Source organism: Microcaecilia unicolor, chromosome 3 (assembly GCF_901765095.1).
Source record: "Microcaecilia unicolor chromosome 3, aMicUni1.1, whole genome shotgun sequence".
Classification (NCBI taxonomy): domain Eukaryota; kingdom Metazoa; phylum Chordata; class Amphibia; order Gymnophiona; family Siphonopidae; genus Microcaecilia; species Microcaecilia unicolor.
In genome coordinates, this window is record NC_044033.1 from 168,141,261 (window position 1) to 168,159,580 (window position 18,320).

General features: G+C 42.6%; 1 protein-coding gene across 2 annotated transcripts in view; it reads right to left on the reverse strand.

Annotated features, from left to right (window-relative positions):
* MOXD1 (monooxygenase DBH like 1) overlaps positions 1–18,320 on the reverse strand; it is a 184,328-nt gene that overhangs the window by 5,700 nt on the left and 160,308 nt on the right. For both annotated transcript variants that reach the window (XM_030195216.1, XM_030195218.1), the window contains 3 exons: positions 17,732–17,923; positions 11,023–11,082; positions 7,727–7,869 (listed from right to left, as the gene is read on the reverse strand). In XM_030195216.1, coding sequence (XP_030051076.1) covers positions 7,727–7,869; positions 11,023–11,082; positions 17,732–17,923 — 395 coding nt within the window. The remainder of the gene's footprint in view (positions 1–7,726; positions 7,870–11,022; positions 11,083–17,731; positions 17,924–18,320) is intronic.

An 18,320-nucleotide genomic window follows, 5' to 3' on the forward strand; every position in this document is an offset into this window, starting at 1 on the left:
CTGCCAATTACTACCAGGAACACCCCTGTGGTAGAAAATAGAAAATTATTTTCTACCACGTGTTTTCGGTGTACGCGAAACTCAGAATTACCACCAGGCGCACCCACTAGCTGGGTGGTAATGCCGTGCCTTTGTAACAGGGCTCCTTAGCTTGCTAATTTAACCATTAGGCTAGGCAGTCACTCTAGTGTGAGTAAAATTACGCCCTCTATGTACAAACTTTACCCACTGATTCAGGAAACATTCAGGGTTAAGGTATGGTTTACATTACTTTTGAAAACTGAAAAATATTATGTCTAATATGTCTTCTCTGATGTTTTTTGGGGGGTTTGAGAAGCAGTGTTGCATTGGTTTCAAGGTTTTATTTTAGGAACATGTCATATAGGGTTAAAATGATGTATTCTAATCCCTGGGCTCCTGATTTTGGAGTACCCCAGTTTTCTCCAATATCACTAGTTCTGTTCAATGTTTTATTGACTCCCTTAGGGATTATGCTCACCAGATTAGGATTCTGCCCTTTTGTCCATGCATATGATATTACAATGTATATACCATTCATGGGGGATATCGAAGGAATTTTGTCAGACATTAAGTGTGGTTTGGATACATTGGAATATTGGGCTTCATTGTTTAAACTGAAACTCAATAGAGAAAAGACTACCCCCCCCCCCCCCTCATTTACTGAGCTGTACTAGCGGCTGCCATGTGCTAATGCTGACACAGCCCGTTCACTTTGAATGGGCTGTGTCGGTATTGCCGCGTGACTTAGTAAACGGGGGGGGAGGGTAAATTTTTAGCATTGAGTAGTAACTATAATCACTTATCATTCAAAGATTTTACTGTAGGTGGCACTTTTTATTTGTTGGAGAAGGAACTTAAAATACTAGGCACCATATTTGATAATCATCTTACTTTTGAAACTCAAGTAAAATAAATTACTGATAAAATATTTAGGGCATTATAAAGACTCATGAGAATACACTCTAACTTTTCACCTGAGGTATTCCAGATAATCATGCAGGTTCTGTTCTTGGCACATCAGGATTATTGTAATATGCTGGTTACAAACATTACAGAATACACATCTTATTTGTCAGGTGTCAAGGTTTGATAGTGCTTTGCCCTTGCTGGTAAAATTGTATTGGCTGCCAATAGAGACCAGGGTGATATTTAAAATCTCTACATCTGTATTTGTGATCTTGCATGGCCATGCCCCCAAATATATGCTGCACTTAATTAATATTTTAGCTAAAAAAAAAAAAATACCAGATTAAAAAAAGTTCTGAAAGGTTTTGCAAACTTTCTTATTCCATAAATTTTGTCAATTAAGTGAAACTGTTTGGAATATTGTATTCAATTGTTGTTCTATTCTTGAGAATGCTCAGCCGTTTCTTATTGAGCCGCCTTGAACTTTGTGGTATTGGCGGTTGATAAATGTGATTTGTAATGAAATGTGATGAAAAATTGTTTGCTATTAGCTGGTATAAATGTGCATGTGCGGATTTGTTTTCATAATTTTCTAAATAAAAGTACATGTGACTGCCTTGAAAATCCATACTTTTCACTTATGTGAGTGGTTACAAAATTATCCCCTTAACCTACAACACAGGTTTATCATTTTAACATAGCATAGGAGGGTGTCATGTCCTTAGAACCTGTCTAAAACAATACCAGATCCTCCAATCTCAAATAGTAGGATTCCACCCTGCAATGTCCCATATTTGCATATCTCTACTTTACATCAAGATTCCACTAGGAATCATGCATTTTTCTGATCTACCCCCTCTTTGTGGAACTTGCTTCCAGCTGTTCTGGAAGTTTTTCTGTTTTGAAAATGAGCTTCTAAATATTCCTTAGTATTGTATAGTTTCTAAAATCTACTGTGTTGTATGTGGAGGGGCATTAACGAAAGGGACGTCCAAGTTGCGATTTGGACATCCTTACAAAACGGCGAAATCCAGGAGCGGGGAAACCTGTATTTTTAAAGCAAGATGGATGTCCATCTTTCATTTCGAAAATGCTGTCAGGGACGTCCAAATCCTTAAATTTGGACATCCCTAGATTTGCTCGTCCCTAGACATAGACGTTTCTGACTTTCAGCGATTTTCGAAACCAAAGACGAGCATGTCAAAAACTGCCAGCATTTGTAGTGCACTGGTCCCCCTGACATTCCAGGACAGCAACCGGGCACCCTAGGGGGCACTGCAGTGGACTTTACAAATTGCTCCCAGGAACATAGCTCCCTTACCTTGTGTGCTGAGCCCCCCAAACCCCTCTCCAAAACCCACTGCCCACAACTGTACACCACTACCATAGCTCTTATGGGTGAAGGGGGGGCACCTATATATGGGTACAGTGGGTTTGTGGTGGGTTTTGGAGAGAGAGTTTGCTGTTCCCTCCACAAATGTAACAGGTGGGGGAGTATGGGCCTGGGTCCACCTGTCTGAAGTGCACTGCAGTACCCACTAAAACTGAGGCTGGCATACAGGCTGGCACGACATATTTTGAAAGATGTTTTTTTGACGGTGGGAGGGGGTTAGTGACCACTGAGGGAGTAATGGGAGGTCATCCCCAATTCTCTCTGGTGGTCATCTGGTCATTTCGGTCACCTTTTTGTGCCTTAGTCATAAGAAAAACAGGTCAGGGTGAAAATGTCCAAGTGTTTGTCAGGGACATCCTTGTTTTTTTCGATTATGGGTCAAGGACGTCCAAGTGTTAGGAATGCCCAAGTTCTGCCTTCGCTACGCCTCTGACACACCCCCTTGAACTTTGGCCGTCCTTGCAACAGAGTGCAGTTGGAGATGTCCTAAATTGGGTTTCGATTATACCGATTTGGACATCCCTGGGAGAAAGACGTCCATCTTCCGATTTATGTCGAAAAATGATATCCTTCTCTTTCGAAAATGAGCCCCATAATGTGCATTTTGCTTGTAGGTGATTATTTGAAATCAAAATGTTATCATGCTGTTGCTCTTTTTACCTTTTTATACATGGTATGCTCATGACTTCTGACTAATGTATGAATATCCCTTTTTTATCTTGACAAGCTTCTGAATTCTATAAAGCCAGGACTTGTTAAAAAAGATCAACAGACTTCCAACTCCCATTGCAGGATTGGTAAGTACTATTACTACTACTACTATTACTATTTAGCATTTCTATAGTGCTACAAGGCGTACGCAGCGCTGCACAAACATAGAAGAAAGACAGTCCCTGCTCAAAGAGCTTACAATCTAATAGACAAAAAATAAATAAAGTAATTCAGACGAAACATATATTGAGACAGGCATGGGAAGCAACTGCTTGCCCTGGGATTTGTAGTATGGAGTGTTGCCACGATTTGGGTTTCTGCCAGGTACTTGTGACCTGGCTTCACCACTGTTTGGAAAGCAGGATTCTGGGCTAGCTGGACCACTGGTCTGACCCAGTATGACTACTCTCATGCTCTTATTAGGAACCCTCCTATTCCAGATTCAGATCCTTTTGAAGACTCACTTATTTCTTCCAGCCTTTGGTGTACTAGTGGGTGATGACACGGTCTCGAGGATCCACTGACATCTGTAGTCTCTATCTGCCTTGCTGACTGTTCCCCCTCATGTATGTACCTTTTTGATAGTTTGATCTCTTAATATATGTCTTACTTTTTCGTCTTTCCTTCTGTCCTTTCACTCTATTTTTTCATATGTCATAATAAGAGTTCTTTTCTGTTTCCGCTGCATTTTGCTTTGTAAACTACCTTATTTTGGAAGGCAGGAGGGAGATATGGTAGATGAAAAAGTGCTTTGAAAATTAAGCATATCATCTTGGAAACATAGAAACATGACAGCAGATAAAGGCCAAATGGCCCATCCAGTCTGCCCATCCTCAGTAACCATCAACTCCTCCTTTTCCTAAGGGATCCCACGTGCCTGTCCGACACTTTTTAAAATTCTGACAGTCTTCATCTCCACGACCTCCACCGGAAATTCATTCCATGCATCCACCACCCTTTCCGTGAAATAGTATTTTCTTAGATTCCTCCTAAGACTATTTCCTCTTAACGTCGTCCTATGCCCTCTCATTCCAGAGTTTTCCTTCATTTGAAAAAGGCTCACCTCCTGTACATTAATGCCACTGAGGTATTTAAACGTCTCTATCATCCTCCTGCTCTCTACCAGCATATGCATATTGAGGTCCATAAGCCTGTCCTTATATGTTTAATGACTGAGACCATTTACCAATTTAGTAGCCTCCCTCTGGATTGACTCCATCCTGTTTATATCTTTCCGTATGTGCAGTCTCCAGAATTGCATGCAGTACTCCAAATGGGGGCTCACCAGAGACTTATACAAGAGCACTATCACCTCCTTTTTCCTGCTGGTCATCCCTCTTCTTATGTTCCCGAGCATCCTTCTGGCTTTAACCATCACCTTTTCTACCTGCTTGGCCACTTTAAGGTCATCAGACACAATCACCCCCTAGTATTCTTCTTCCATGCACAGAAGCACTTCACCCCCTGTATTGTACTGTTCCCTTGGATTCTTGTAACCCAAGTGCATGGCCCTGCTATCTAGAATCTAACACGCTGTTCAATGGGTAACCAATGCAGTTCTCTCAAGATAGGTGTAAATACCAGGTAAGAGGACCTGGAACTTCTATCAGATGCTGCAAGGGGACCTGTAACCACAATCAGGGAGTGTGGAGGGGGACCTGGAACCGCAATCGAGGAGTGTGTGGTTGTGTCAGGGACGATCAAGGGATACGTCATCGCACCAGCACTCACAGCACACTGAACTACTGGACTGCCGGTTCTGCAGCCACCTCCTCTTGAAGTGGCAGTAAGTTAGGCTGTGCTATCAGCAATCCTGGCAGCTAGCGCATGGCAACAACCCATGCACTAGCTGTCACAGCTGACCTCCGCCTGCCCTTGTCATGCCCAGGTCCAGCCTATACCTATGGCAGGCAGATAACGCAGGATTTTTACTGTAGCAGCTGCATTTTTACTGCCAGAGACAGTAGTGTAAGTCTGTGCTACTGTCTACCACACAACAATCTCAGTGTTAGCTGCTTAAGGGAGTTTAGTAAAAGGGCCCCTCAGTATCAGCACATACATGCCAGGTTCTAAAATACCAATACAAGTTTCGAAGTTTATTGAAGGACTTACTATCCTGCCCCATCAACGGGTATGTCTGAGCGGATTATGTACTAAGTAAGGGGTTGGGGACATGTGCAGACAATGATAGCGGTGAGGGAAAGAGGACAGTACTACAATATCTGATAGGACAGAGGGGAAGGGAAATTACATGATTCTTATTGACGATTGTTTATACATTGACCATGTTTCCCATTATCCTTATTGCTACCCCATATCCATTCCTCTCCATCTTCCTACGCTTACCTCCCAACGCTCATTTCCTTCTGCACCCAATTCCTCCTATGTTCAATTTACTTATCCGTTAACCCCATTAATATTGCATTTACTACAAACTGTATATTCTTCTTACGACATTGTAATTCTTTATATTGTTACTATGTAAGCCGCATTGAGCTTGCCATGTGTGGGAAAGTGTGAGGTAGAAATGTAATAAATAAATAAATAGCACCATATTTATGTCTCATATCCGACTTGCTGTACAAGGAAAAAAGTCAAGAGAAAGCATCTAAAAAGAAGAAATGTCTTGAGATCAGTTTTAACTTTTTGTAAGGATGTTTGAAGTCTAAGATGGCACTGCCAACGTTTAGAAGTGAAATTTGTCTAGTTGCCTCCATTGATGTTTTAGACGTTGACAATTGTAAAGTGGCTGCTCTCACCAGATGTAACATTCCTGCATATATTTTAGAAAATACTCTAAGGCAGCAGATAATTTTCAAAACATATAATAACTCTTCCTCTCTACGATTCCCTAATGTGTCTGTACACACGAACCTTATTCTACCACAACATTACTGTATTTGTTCATACCGGAATTGGCGAACGCCTTTACAGCACTATGCAGTGGCGTTCCTAGGGGGGGCGGTGGGTGCGGTCCGCCCCGGGTGCACGCCGCCGGGGGGTGCCGTGCGCGCCTGTCCTCCGTTGTTCCATGCTTCTTCTCTGCCCCGGAACAGGTTACTTCCTGTTCCGGGGCAGAGAAGAAGCATGGAACAACGGAGGACAGGCGCGCGCGGCACCCCCCCCCCCCCAGCGGCGTGCACCCGGCGGGGGGGGTCCTTCGCGGGGGTGTCTGCGCTGCATCGGGGGGGGGGCGCTGCACCCAGGGGGCGGGGCGCATCGGCGATCCGCCCTGGGTGCCAGCCCCCCTAGGAACGCCACTGGTACTATGTAAGCCACATTGAGCCTGCAAATAGGTGGGAAAATGTGGGATACAAATGTAATAAATAATAAAATCATAATAAAATAAACTACTACTAGAATTTGACTCATCCCAACTTGGACATCTGAATTCCAATATCCATGTTCTATCTAAAATGGGTGTTGTGTATGAATGGTGGCACTGAATGCTAGAGTTTACATTAAGCCTCTTACTACTGTATAATTATACTACAGCAAGAGACCCTCACTGGATCCACCGGAAGGGTGGAAGGCCAGATTTTAGGACTCAGGCTGTAAAAATACCAGCTAGGTTTAAAAATCTATGACTGGCTGCGCAAGGACTTGCTTTTCCTGTAAGTTAATATGTGTCCCCGCTTGGGATCCATCCACTGGAATAGTGGTGGGTCAATTTACATACCTTAAATAGCTAAAACAACTGAAAAAGTACTGACTAGGCCAAACAACAAGAAAGTGATTTAATATTTGAGAATCTGCAAAAAGCAGGTCTGAACAATGAGTCCTGACACAAACTGGTACAACTGTCACTTTAAATCAGATGAACAAAATGGAGTTTATTAGTTTTGTATAGAAGGCTACAGAGGTTATACAGAGTTCTCAAGATGGTGTGAAAAGTATTGCGACACAGACAGATGTGGAACTGTTATCTCAACGCTTCCCAAAACATGCTGATAAGACTGTGTGGGAAAGTATCATCTCAGAAATTGAGAGCTAGGTATCTCACCATAGACTTCTATGGAGAGGTTTGTGTATAAAAGACGGGACAAATTGCCATAGCTTTGGAATTTTCCCCAACGCTTCTGTCAGACGGCAGGGCTCTGTCCGGATGTACCCAGAATCTGTCTGCTGAATGTACCTGATTAAAGTCTGATGTGCAAATAAAATCCTTATTCCAAATGATGATTTGTGGGCTTAACTTAATGATGAAAGGCTGTAAGTATAAATGCTTCTGCTGTATCAGGCTATCACTCGCTGCATTATATAACTTGTAACCTAAATCCAGTTTGTCATAAGGCTGGTATCTGTTTCTTGCCAGTGCTGAGAGGCGGACTAATGCGGGTCTCTTAGGTCTAACGTCTCTCTCAGTGGCAACTCCTCTTAGAACTTCACAACCCCCTGATTGCCCCAGTTCTAGGGCTATTCAGAGATGGAGTCAGATTAAGGTCATTTAAGCCTTCTTGGGGGGGCTCGGGACCCCTTAATTCTGAACACTACCACTGCAGGAAATGATTCCTCTTGACTTTATTATATCAGTTAACTGAACATTTCCCCATTGTTGGTTATCACAGTATCAACAGAATTCTGTGATGCAACTGGCAATTTGTAGTCTTCTGTGGAAAATCGAAAGATGGGTGTAAGTTTTCCTTCCTGTAGTATACACACATCGATACACATGCATACATTTTTGTGACTTACGTCATTGGCTTGTAGATTTCCTTCACGCCAATAAATTGGAGTTGCTCTTTTATTTCTGGAATGCTTTCACACCGAGCAAGGTTAATTTTTGGATAGTACAGCAAATAGGATAAGCACATTTCATCTCTGGTACTTAGACCACCCTGAAAAAGAAAATAAAGTTCTGAATCAGCTTTCAAATTGCTTACAGAGCTATGCTTACATAGTATATTGTCTGAAAAACAAAAAGCCATACCCTGTATATTTCCAGAGTTTTAGATTACTGTGAAATTCTGTAGGCATGTACGACTGGGTAGTCAAAGGACACCTCCATAAAACCCAGTGGAGTTCCCACACAGATACTGACATACCAGCTATGCACTGACATAGAACTCAGTAATTTATTTTCTACATATAATATTTTGTCAGTTTCAAAGATTTATTTCCCAAAATTTGCCAAAGTAGACTCACACATTTAGGCACCAAGGCGCCCAATGGAGGAATTGGAGATGAAGACAGTATCTGAATCCAAGAAAGCACGGCGCAAGCACATAAGATCGATCACTAAAGGGAGATGAAGGTTGGGCAGATTTTAAGGGCCATATGGTATTTTTATCTGTCATCGTTTTTCTCTGTTTCTAGGGGCTTTTGTTGAACTTATTTTATGTGTCTCATTATAAAATTAGTCCTCTCAATGCGGAAACAGTGAAGTTTTCAATGCCAGTAAGGGGTTAGATATGCTGGGTGAATTAGTAAAGAAGAAACATTCACTTTTCTGGTGGATCCTTTTACTAAGATATGCTGAAAAATGGGCTGAGCTAGTGTAGGCGTGTGTTTTGGGCGCGCGCAGATCCATTTTTCAACGCACCTGTAAAAAAAGCCCTTTTTAAAATTTTTGCCGAAAATGGACGTGCGGCCAAATAAAAATAGCCGCACGTCCATTTTGGGTCTGAGACTTTACCGCCACCCATTGACTTAGCGGTAAGATCTCACGCGTTAACCATGCAGTAATAGTCTACTCACGTAGAATGACAATTACTGCTCCGTTTCCACTGCACGCAGGGAAACAAAAATTATTTCCCGGCATGCGTAGCAGATGCACATAAAAAATGAAATTATCGCCCAGGCCACACAGTAGCTGGGCAGTAACTCCAAACTGACGCACATAGGATGCGCGTACGTGCCTGCGTGGCTTAGTAAAAGGGCGCCTGGGCTTCCAGAAGAGTAGAGGTACTGTATCCAGGCAGGTCAGAATCATCAGGACTGAAGACTGATTAGATATTTCCTCACGTCACTCATCATTCCCCTTTCCAGATCATTAATAAATATGTCAAGAAGCACCAGTCCCAGTACAGATCCTTGCGGCAGTCTACTTTTCACCTTCTTCCATTAAGAGAATTGTTTTTTTTACCCTACTCTATATTTTCTATCTTTTAACCAGTTCCCAATCCAGAACAGAACGTTGCCTCCTATCCCATGGCTTTTTAATTTTCTCAGGAATCTCTCATAAGAAACTTTGTGGAAAGCTTTCTGAAAATCTAGATACACTACATCAGGCTTGTCTAACCTTTTTCAATGGGGGGGGGGGGGGGCACATTTTATATTTTGTAATACTCGGAGGGCCAAAACCCACAGAGTCGTATTTTGCTGCAAGTTTCATGAAATAGTACCAAAATATGATAGTACATCATCCCCTCCCCAGCTTTCACCCAATCTCACTTTCGCTCACGTACTCCAACCAGCCTTTACCCAGTCTCCTGCTTAGGTAACCCCCCTCCCAACCTTCACTCAGTTTTGTTTTGTTTTCTTCCACCTGGTATCAGCTGCAGAAGAAACAGTGGGATTCATGCTTCTCCACCATGACTTGGCTCTCTGTAAGCTTCAGCCACTCAATGCTGGAAGTTAGTCTCACGGTTTCAAGTCTTGCGAGACTTGAAACCATGAGATCAGCCTGAACTTCAGGCACTGCGTGGCTCATGCCTACAGCGAGCCAAGTTGTGGTGGGAAAGTAGGAATTCCACTGAAAGCTGCACAAGAACTGCCAAGCTTCCGAGGACCAGAGCAAAGCAAGTGGTGGGCCGGGTACTGGCCCTTGGAACGTAGGTTGGACAAGCCTGCACTACATCAACTGACTCACCTTTATTCACACTCCAAAACAAAATAGCAAATTGGTGAGGTTATAGAATACTGCCAGTTAAACTTCTGACAGCCATTAGGTGTAAGTATTTTCACCAGTCACTGAGCTAGCATAAATGCTCATACTTAAAATTAGGTGCATAACTGTGAACTTACGAGCAAAATTGTTATTATAGATTTCTTAGGTACCTAACTTTAGGCGATCTTTTGACAATTAATGTAGTTTTCACTGATATATAAATCCTCCACTCTCTTGTCATGTACATGTTCCTTTACATAGCATGTTTTATCAACACATTGCAGCCTATAAAAAGAAAAAACGAGTTCAAACAGAACTCTCCAATTGGCGCAGCTTAGTAAAAGGTCCCCTTAACTGGCTAAGTGCTGCTGAGTATTGCGGTTAGCACCAAATGCAAAGCCGCTATCTTGTGGGTGATCCAGGGGCAGAGTTAGCACTTGGCCACTTAAGTGCTGATATTCAGCACTTAAGCGACCAGGATTAGTGCATAAATGGGACAGCATAAATGTCTGTCCTATCTTTATGTGGTAACCCATGGCCACTTAAGTGCTGAATATAGACTTAAACGACTGACTATGTGTTAGCTGGCTTTAAAATAACCAGATATTCAAAGCTGAAGCCTACACAGATCCTAGCTTTGAATATCTGGGAATAAAGCCATTAGTGGTCAGCAAAACACTCACTGCCAACGGCTGAATATTGACTACTATCTGTTCACCCAATGCTGAGAGTATAACAGAATACTACATTTTATTTATATTGACTAGAATATGTTAAATTACTTCATTAAAGACAGGGGCATTTTTTTTTATTTTAAGAAACCACAGTGTAGAAAAAATTATTTAAGAGTGAGTGGAGGAGTAGCCTAGTGGTTAGTACACCTGTCTTGACATCTACAGGTGGCTGGTTTAAGTCCCACTACTGTTCCTTGTGACCTTGGGCAAATCACTTAACCCTCCATTGCCTTAAGTACAGAATTAGATTGTGAGCCCTCCAGGGACAGAGAAATACCCAGTGTACCTGAATGTAACTCACATTGACCTACTACTGAAAAATGTGTGAGCAAAATCAAAATATAAAATTCAGGGTTCTGTTCAATACTACTTTTCAAGTTCAAATGGGTTAAAACTGTTATGATATAAAATCTTTGTACTCCTCTTACCCAAGTCATCCTGCTTCGACCTCTGGTGGTGTAACGACATTCAGTGACTAGATTATCACCCTGAAATAAAAATAACAAAATTAAAAAGGCTCAAGTTGGAATTCTTCAATGCAATTTTTTTTCTTATGATATTAGCTTCACGTATACAGTATTCTTCTTAACATAAGCTTTGTTATAGGAAGTAAGGATACTGCTGTCTTTCTTAAGGGACAAATTCAAACTTTTGGAGTTGGCACAGAGAGGACTAACACACAGGAAAAGGAGAAGTCATTTGATGAAAACAACTGACACATCTTTTTCTGGAACATAAATCTCTTTTATACAAACAGATAATGGTCCAGGTCATAAAGATTTTTGTTCTCAGATTCTTCCTTTCTTTTTTATTTTATTTTTTTAGCAGCAGTTTTGGTAAATAGACAAAAAAAAAAAGCACAAGATTGGGGGGATTGGTGGGGACTCAACTTCACTTTATTGATCAAACCCGACATGGTCCACGTTTCAGCATGAAATGCCTGCATCAGGGGTCTAATAAATAGTATTTAGTTTTAAGGTAGCAAAACTATCCGGTGAAGTAAAACAGCCTCATCTTGAAAAAGACAACTGTGCAGCAGACTTGAATGAAAGAACACAACATCAAACCAATAGCACGGAAACAGGGTTAAACAATAAAAGTACACTCTGCTCTGAAAAAAACTCCATGTACCGCCAAGAAACGTTTGTCTTTTTGAAGGAGACACTAAACTGTGCAGAAAGGTGGAGAATCCATTTGGTTTAATTTCTTTTATATACAAATCGAAGCAAGAGCTCACAACAAAACACCAAACAACAGTTTACAAATTATGGCAATACTGGAGCTCACACTCAAAAGGCAACTATCCATATCTAGAATCGAATGAAAAAAAAAAAGAAAGAAAAGGGGGAGGGCTGGAGGATACAAAGCAAAGCATAAAGCATGCACATGCCACAAAATACATCAGATTCAGTGCTTAGCGCTGTACTGAATCAAAATAAGTCACAAGTGGTAGCCATTTTTCCCTATATTTGGACTAGAAATTAATGAAAGGTAGCTAAGAGTTTGGCAACTAAAATTTAATGGAAAAAGTGTATAGTCTCATGCATGTAGAACTAGATTCTGTAAATGGTGCCATTCTATAAACGCTATTTTTTAAGCAGCACCCTGAGGATCCGCGCCCAGTTTTGAGTGTGGGCATTTACACTAACTGGAAACTGGTGTAAATCCTTGCCCCTAAGTTAGGCACAGATCCACCATATTCTATAACATATCGCACAGCACTCCTGCAAAGGGAACAAAAAATTGCCCCCCCACCATTTTTCCCTATGCAGGAGTGCTGTGCGATGTGTACTTTGAACCTCTTCCCTGAAGAAGGAAATCGAAACCTGGCCATGTTGGCAGAGGTTCTCCCCTGGTGAAAATTGCTGCCAGTTAAGTGCTAATTTTCAATTCCACTATTGGCTTCAGAAGTATGAAGGCTAAAGATATAATTAAGATGCAAAACAAACGTTAAAAAAATAACAACAAAAAATAATACTAAAATATATTAAGCGAATCTATGACGATTTGCGCCACACCATTATCATAAAGGGATTCACTTCCCATATGGTGTGTGCGGCAGGATACTCTGATGATCCCCTTCAGGGAAAAAAAAATATATGTATGTGAATTAACACTGTAATGCAGCTTTGGAGATGACAAACATTGTTTGTGGATAAGTCATGATTCAAATAAGAGTGCTTTATTGATGAGTGTTTGGGTCACTAGATTTGAATAATTGATTGCTAGCATCCAATTATTGGCACCAATTGCATCATTCGAATAAATTGGGCGCACAAATTGGGTGCATGCCCAAAATTGCACAATCAATTTTGAGTGCTGTGTGTGGAATTTGGGATGGTAGTGTGCAGAAATCAAAGAGAGCTGTACATAACGAAGAATTCTATAAAGTATGTTCGTTCAGTTATGCACCAGTTATATGCCTAAGTGCTATTCTGTAAATATACACATATCTTACAGGTAAGTGTACACATAGCTGAAGTCTGGACAGGGTATGGGTGTGACTCACACTTGCACACATAGCAGTATTTCCCAAGTCTGGTCCTGGAGTACCCCTTGCCCTTCAGGTTTTCAGGATATCCTATTCATGGGCACCTAGTTATAGAATTATCCCCATAATGGCCAATGGGGATCTGAAGTGCTTAACGTCACTGGCTAGAGTATTCCCCAATATTCAGTGCTGGACTATATCCAGGTACTGGTACTAAATATTGGGAGCTATATGTGGGTGGGCTGGCAGCCAAAGCCTATGCGGTTCCCAGCTATTATTCAGCAAAGTTACATTCAGGTACATGAAGGGGGGGGGGGGGAGAGTTAACCTGCCCAAATGGATTTACAATCCTTGAAGAAATGAGGATGAAGTGACTTGGCCAAGACCAGTGGAAGAAGCAGAATTTGAACCCTGGCTATCCTGATTTGCAACATTTCCCTCTAACCACTAGACATTGAAATACCTTTAAGGTAGAAATACACAAGAGGCACGTACTATTTGAGGAGCAGGAAGTTCTAAAATAAGGAATCAAAAGGAGTACAATGAGCATTACTATAAAGAAATATTTCTTCACAGAAAGAGTGATGGACACATCTTAGCGGATATGGTACATGCAAATACAGCATCAGAATTCAAGAAAGCACAGGAGAATCACAGAGGATAAACCCAGAAACCAAGTGAACACTGTGGCATTCTAACAGGAAAGAATATAGGCAGGCTAGACAGGCCTTAGGATGGCTATTTTTAAAGTCACTTACGCTGGTAAATATCTTTTCTGAACACGGACATTTGAAGGGTAATTCAGTGTACTGAGTGCTAACATTTATGTACCCATTGTCCCCCTGATTCTACAAAAATCACCACAAATCGCTGTGATAAGTATGAGGCTGTCCTATCCGGGGTCAGCCACTAGAGGGAGCTAGGAGAATAGGTGGAGGTCGCTAGGACTGGGGAGAGTCCTGGGAGGTCCACAGGTGTAGGAGGTTATGGGCTGGGTCCTGTGTAGCTAATTAACCACTTTATACCCCACCTGAGGGGTGAAAAAAAGGAAGAGAGCTGGTAGCTGAAGAAAGAGAATCCCCCTGGAAAGAACTGGCTAAACCCTATGGACTTGTGGTGGACTGTGTGCTCAAGGAAGAAAAACAGGCTGGGATAAGAAGTCCCTTAAGCATTAGTGTTGGACTGTGTAGCCTCAGTACTTAGAGGAACTGTGTGTTCAAAGAAAGGCCTGTGAGTCTAAAAAAAGAAAGGACTGGGTGTCCAAGGAAGGACGGTCTGGGTGTCCAAAGAAGAAGTAGGGCTGTGTGTTCCAGTACTGAGAAGCAGGCTGCAAAGCCAGGGGTTAGAAGTCCCCAAAGTATTGAGGTTAATGCTGAGCCCAGGAATCTGTGTGAGGAGGTTCAGTGTGAAGATATGTAAATGTATAAAGTATGTAAGCTAGAAGAACTGTGCCCAGGGGCTGGAATAAAGAATTGCCTGTATATGCTGTTGGTAAGACCTGTTTAATTTTGCCTCTGGAGAACCAGGTCACCCTGAGCGTGAAAGGATAACATGCTAATCTGCATACAATTTACATACTGAGAACCAGCTCACCCTGAGTGAGAAAGGGGCCCAGGAGCTTGAGGTTGGATTGCTCAGGACGCTGGAAAGAGATTGTTTGGAGTCCTGTTCAGAGGCCACAGGCTAGGGAGGCTGGCTGGAGAGTGGGAGCAGAAGCCTCATCGTCACATCACACATGCAAATTTAATTGAATGACAAGCCAATTAGTGCTAATAATTGGCTTTTTAACAAGCAATTCTAATTGAGATCAATTAACATGTATGCATTTAGGTACATGATCCATACCTAAATTTTACAAATCCCAGAAAATGGGGTGCGGAAATTGGAGGGTCATGGGTGTTTTGTGGTGGGGCGAGGCGTGGGCGTGGATTCCAATTATGTGTGTAATTAAAGAATTTAGGTGAGAGTGTTTGCACCACATTTTCACTTATGCAAATGGCCGTGCCTAAATTCATGCGTGACTCCTGTACTTGAGCACTATTCTATAAACAACACCTAGCTTTAGCTGCAGCTTATAGAATAGTACTTAACTGTTTTTTTTCCACGCCAATTTTTTAGGCGCAATTTATAGAATTCTCCCTTGTGCGCATAAATGCTTAGAATACTAGCATTTATGTGCATATGTGCAAATATATCCATGTTAAGTGCTAGCAGGGCACCAAAGCACTATTCTTCAAGAACTTGATTAAGTTATATATCACGTATTTGCAATGGCAGCATATACGGGCTCAGAGCAGGGGCGGACTGAGAGTGGTCTGGGCCCCCTCCCGGTCCTGCTGCCCTCCTGGTCTGGCTGCCACCCCCCTGATCCTGCTGCCCACCAGACCTGCTGCCTCTTTCTCCCCCTGCCATTGACCTTTTCCTTTGGTCCTGCACCTAAATTGGCACGCTTGTGGAAGAAGGATGTGATGTCAGAAGGGGGCGGGCCACAGCAGAGGAAAGTTCCAGCATCAGCAGCAGATGGCCAATTTAGCTGCCGGTGCCCTAGCCTGTGAAGGGGAGTTTCAGGAACGGGAGCGCAGGAGGGGGAGGAGAAGGGGCATCTCAGTCTTGGCAACGTCCGAGCACATGGTACGTGGGAGGGAAGCACTAGGCTACCCCCCCCCCCCCCCCACTGCCCTGGGCCCTCGGGCACTGCCTGGTTGCCCGTATGGTCAGTTCTCCCCTTACTCAGAGCATGTGTGGGATACAGGCAAGACTCTCATTGACGCACATTGAGGCACACACACTTACACAAACTTTAGCAAAGATATAACTATGGATGACTAAATGTTGCACATGCAAGTACTGGGTTATGCTGGTATTCTATAACAGAATCTAGTCACCCAGTTTCCATTATAGAAAGTGCTCCTTCCATATGGCTTCAGGCCACTGTTCCCTCTATGCTGAGTGAGAGTCCTCCATCTACAGTCCTGCCAGTGGGGGTTGCCGTTTCACTATCACATTTCCAATAGTGAGGGACAGGTAAGCTCTGCAGGATTCCAGGGAACCTGCCTGTCCCTAATGACTGAAAACACAATATTGAAGCGTTATCCCCCACTAGTAGCAATGCGTTGGAAGACACCCACTCTGTTTAGAGGGAACAGTATCTCAGGCTCCTAAATGGAGGCACCTAATTAAACAAGAAGTTACCTCCGTGAACACAACTAAAAGTGTGCATGCTATTTCACAACATTCATACTTTTAACCAAATTTACTTTGAAACAATTTTTTATTGGTGAAAGAGAACAATACTACAATGTTCTCATGCTAAAAAGAAAAAAAAACAAAGTCATGTAACTTTGATAATTCACACTTTGATGGACAAAAACAATCACTGTTTTGAAGTAACTCAATAAACAGTAATCCCCCCTAGCATTACCCTCTATCCCCCATCCCCTTTTGCAGATACTTGGAGAGGTGCTTTCAGATACTATTTTGGGCTGAGTCAAAAAAATAATAATATAAATGAAGGCCTGGTTCAAGGCATGGACCAGGAGAGGCACTAGCTCAATGCACCAGGCTTCAAGGGGACCAAAAACCTGCCTCGCCTGCTCCACTCCAGCAGCCAAAACCTGCTTTTCTGGCTAGCAGCAGTGTGTCCTGCACCTCCAGCATATTTCTCTCTATCCCCAGATCCAGTAACGCCCCTCAGGCCACCCTCCCCCCATCTACATTTAAGGGTGGTTTTCCCTTCTCAAGCACCGGCAGTGTTCCACATAATGCTACCCGCACCCAGGGCCGGTCTTAGCAATAGTGGGGCCCTGTGCAAACCAGTTCAGTGGGCCCCTTCTGCCCCTGCCCACCACCATAAGCCATAATTTATCAGAGTGTAAAAGGAGGTTTAAATCTCTCTGAACCCCACCTTACCCCATACCTTGATGTGTATACACCATGTTTCAGTAGAGAGCAGCAGACAGTGATTATGATTTTCATATCTCTTCAGCTGCTGAGCCCAGAGTCTCCTCGCTGCTGCATCCTGCCCTTGAAGAAGCAGGAAGTGGCATCAAAAGGGGGTGGGACGCAGCAGCAAAGAGGATCTGGATGCACATTAAAGTACGGAGCAGGGATGTGTTCCGAGACAGAAGGACAGACATGCCAGAGATGTGGGGCCCCTAGGAGCACAGGGCCCTGTGTGACCACACCTGTCGCCCCTGCCTAAGACCGGCCCTGCCCGCACCAGCCCTGGCTTCTTATCTCTGCCACTCCCATGTGGAAACAGGGAGCTAAGTCATAGGGGGCCAGGGTGTTGCAGATGGGGCTGGTGCTGCTAGTGCTCGGGAGGGAAAAACTGGCCTTAAAGGTAGATGGGGAGGGAGTGTGGCCTGAGAGAGAAGAGGGGCCCCGAACCAAAAGTTGGCCCAGGGTGCCAAAGTCCCTTGAGCCGGCTCTGCACTAATACATTGTACTGTTTAAGTCTATGTGCATTATTTTTGTCAAAAATTCTACCTATTACAAAAACATGTTGAAAAGTCTCCATAAAGAAAATCTTTTTATAACAAACACTCTGAATAACAACCTTATCTGTTGTTGATGGCTTTCATATAGGTCAGACATGAAAAACAGATGAATCACAATCCAGGAAGTACATAATGAATAGAACGTACAGGTAGAATTGTCCTTTCTTCTTGTAGCAACTGGTATTCTTGGAAATTAAAATCAAACGCATTATCGTAGGCAAGCAATTTTTGCTCTTCTCCCTTGCGGAAATGTCTGGTCTTTATGGCTTGTCCAGCGAGGTGCGTATGCAAGAGTACAGCAAACACATGGATGCCAGTTGGCTTCTCATGATTAAGGGCCTGAGAAAGACACAAAGATCTACAATAAATACAATATAACTGAATAGTCCCAATTTCAAAATGGCATTTTCCAGGCTTTGTAGGCCAAAGAGTAAAGCATAAGCTCAAGGACACTTATTTACTAAAGGAAATAAGAAACATAACACATGCAATTGGCAAATGGCGCACATTACTTTATTTATAACGTACTCTATGCAGTGTACATAATAACATACACCATCAATAAATAACAAGCAAATATACATATACTCATATTCATAACTATTAGGAAAATGGTACATGTCATCCATATGGTAGACACAATGGACAAAATTCTATATATGATGCTGATAAATTGGTACTGAAAAATGAGTCCAAAGCGCTATTCTTTTACAGCTCCCAGAGTTGGGCACCATTT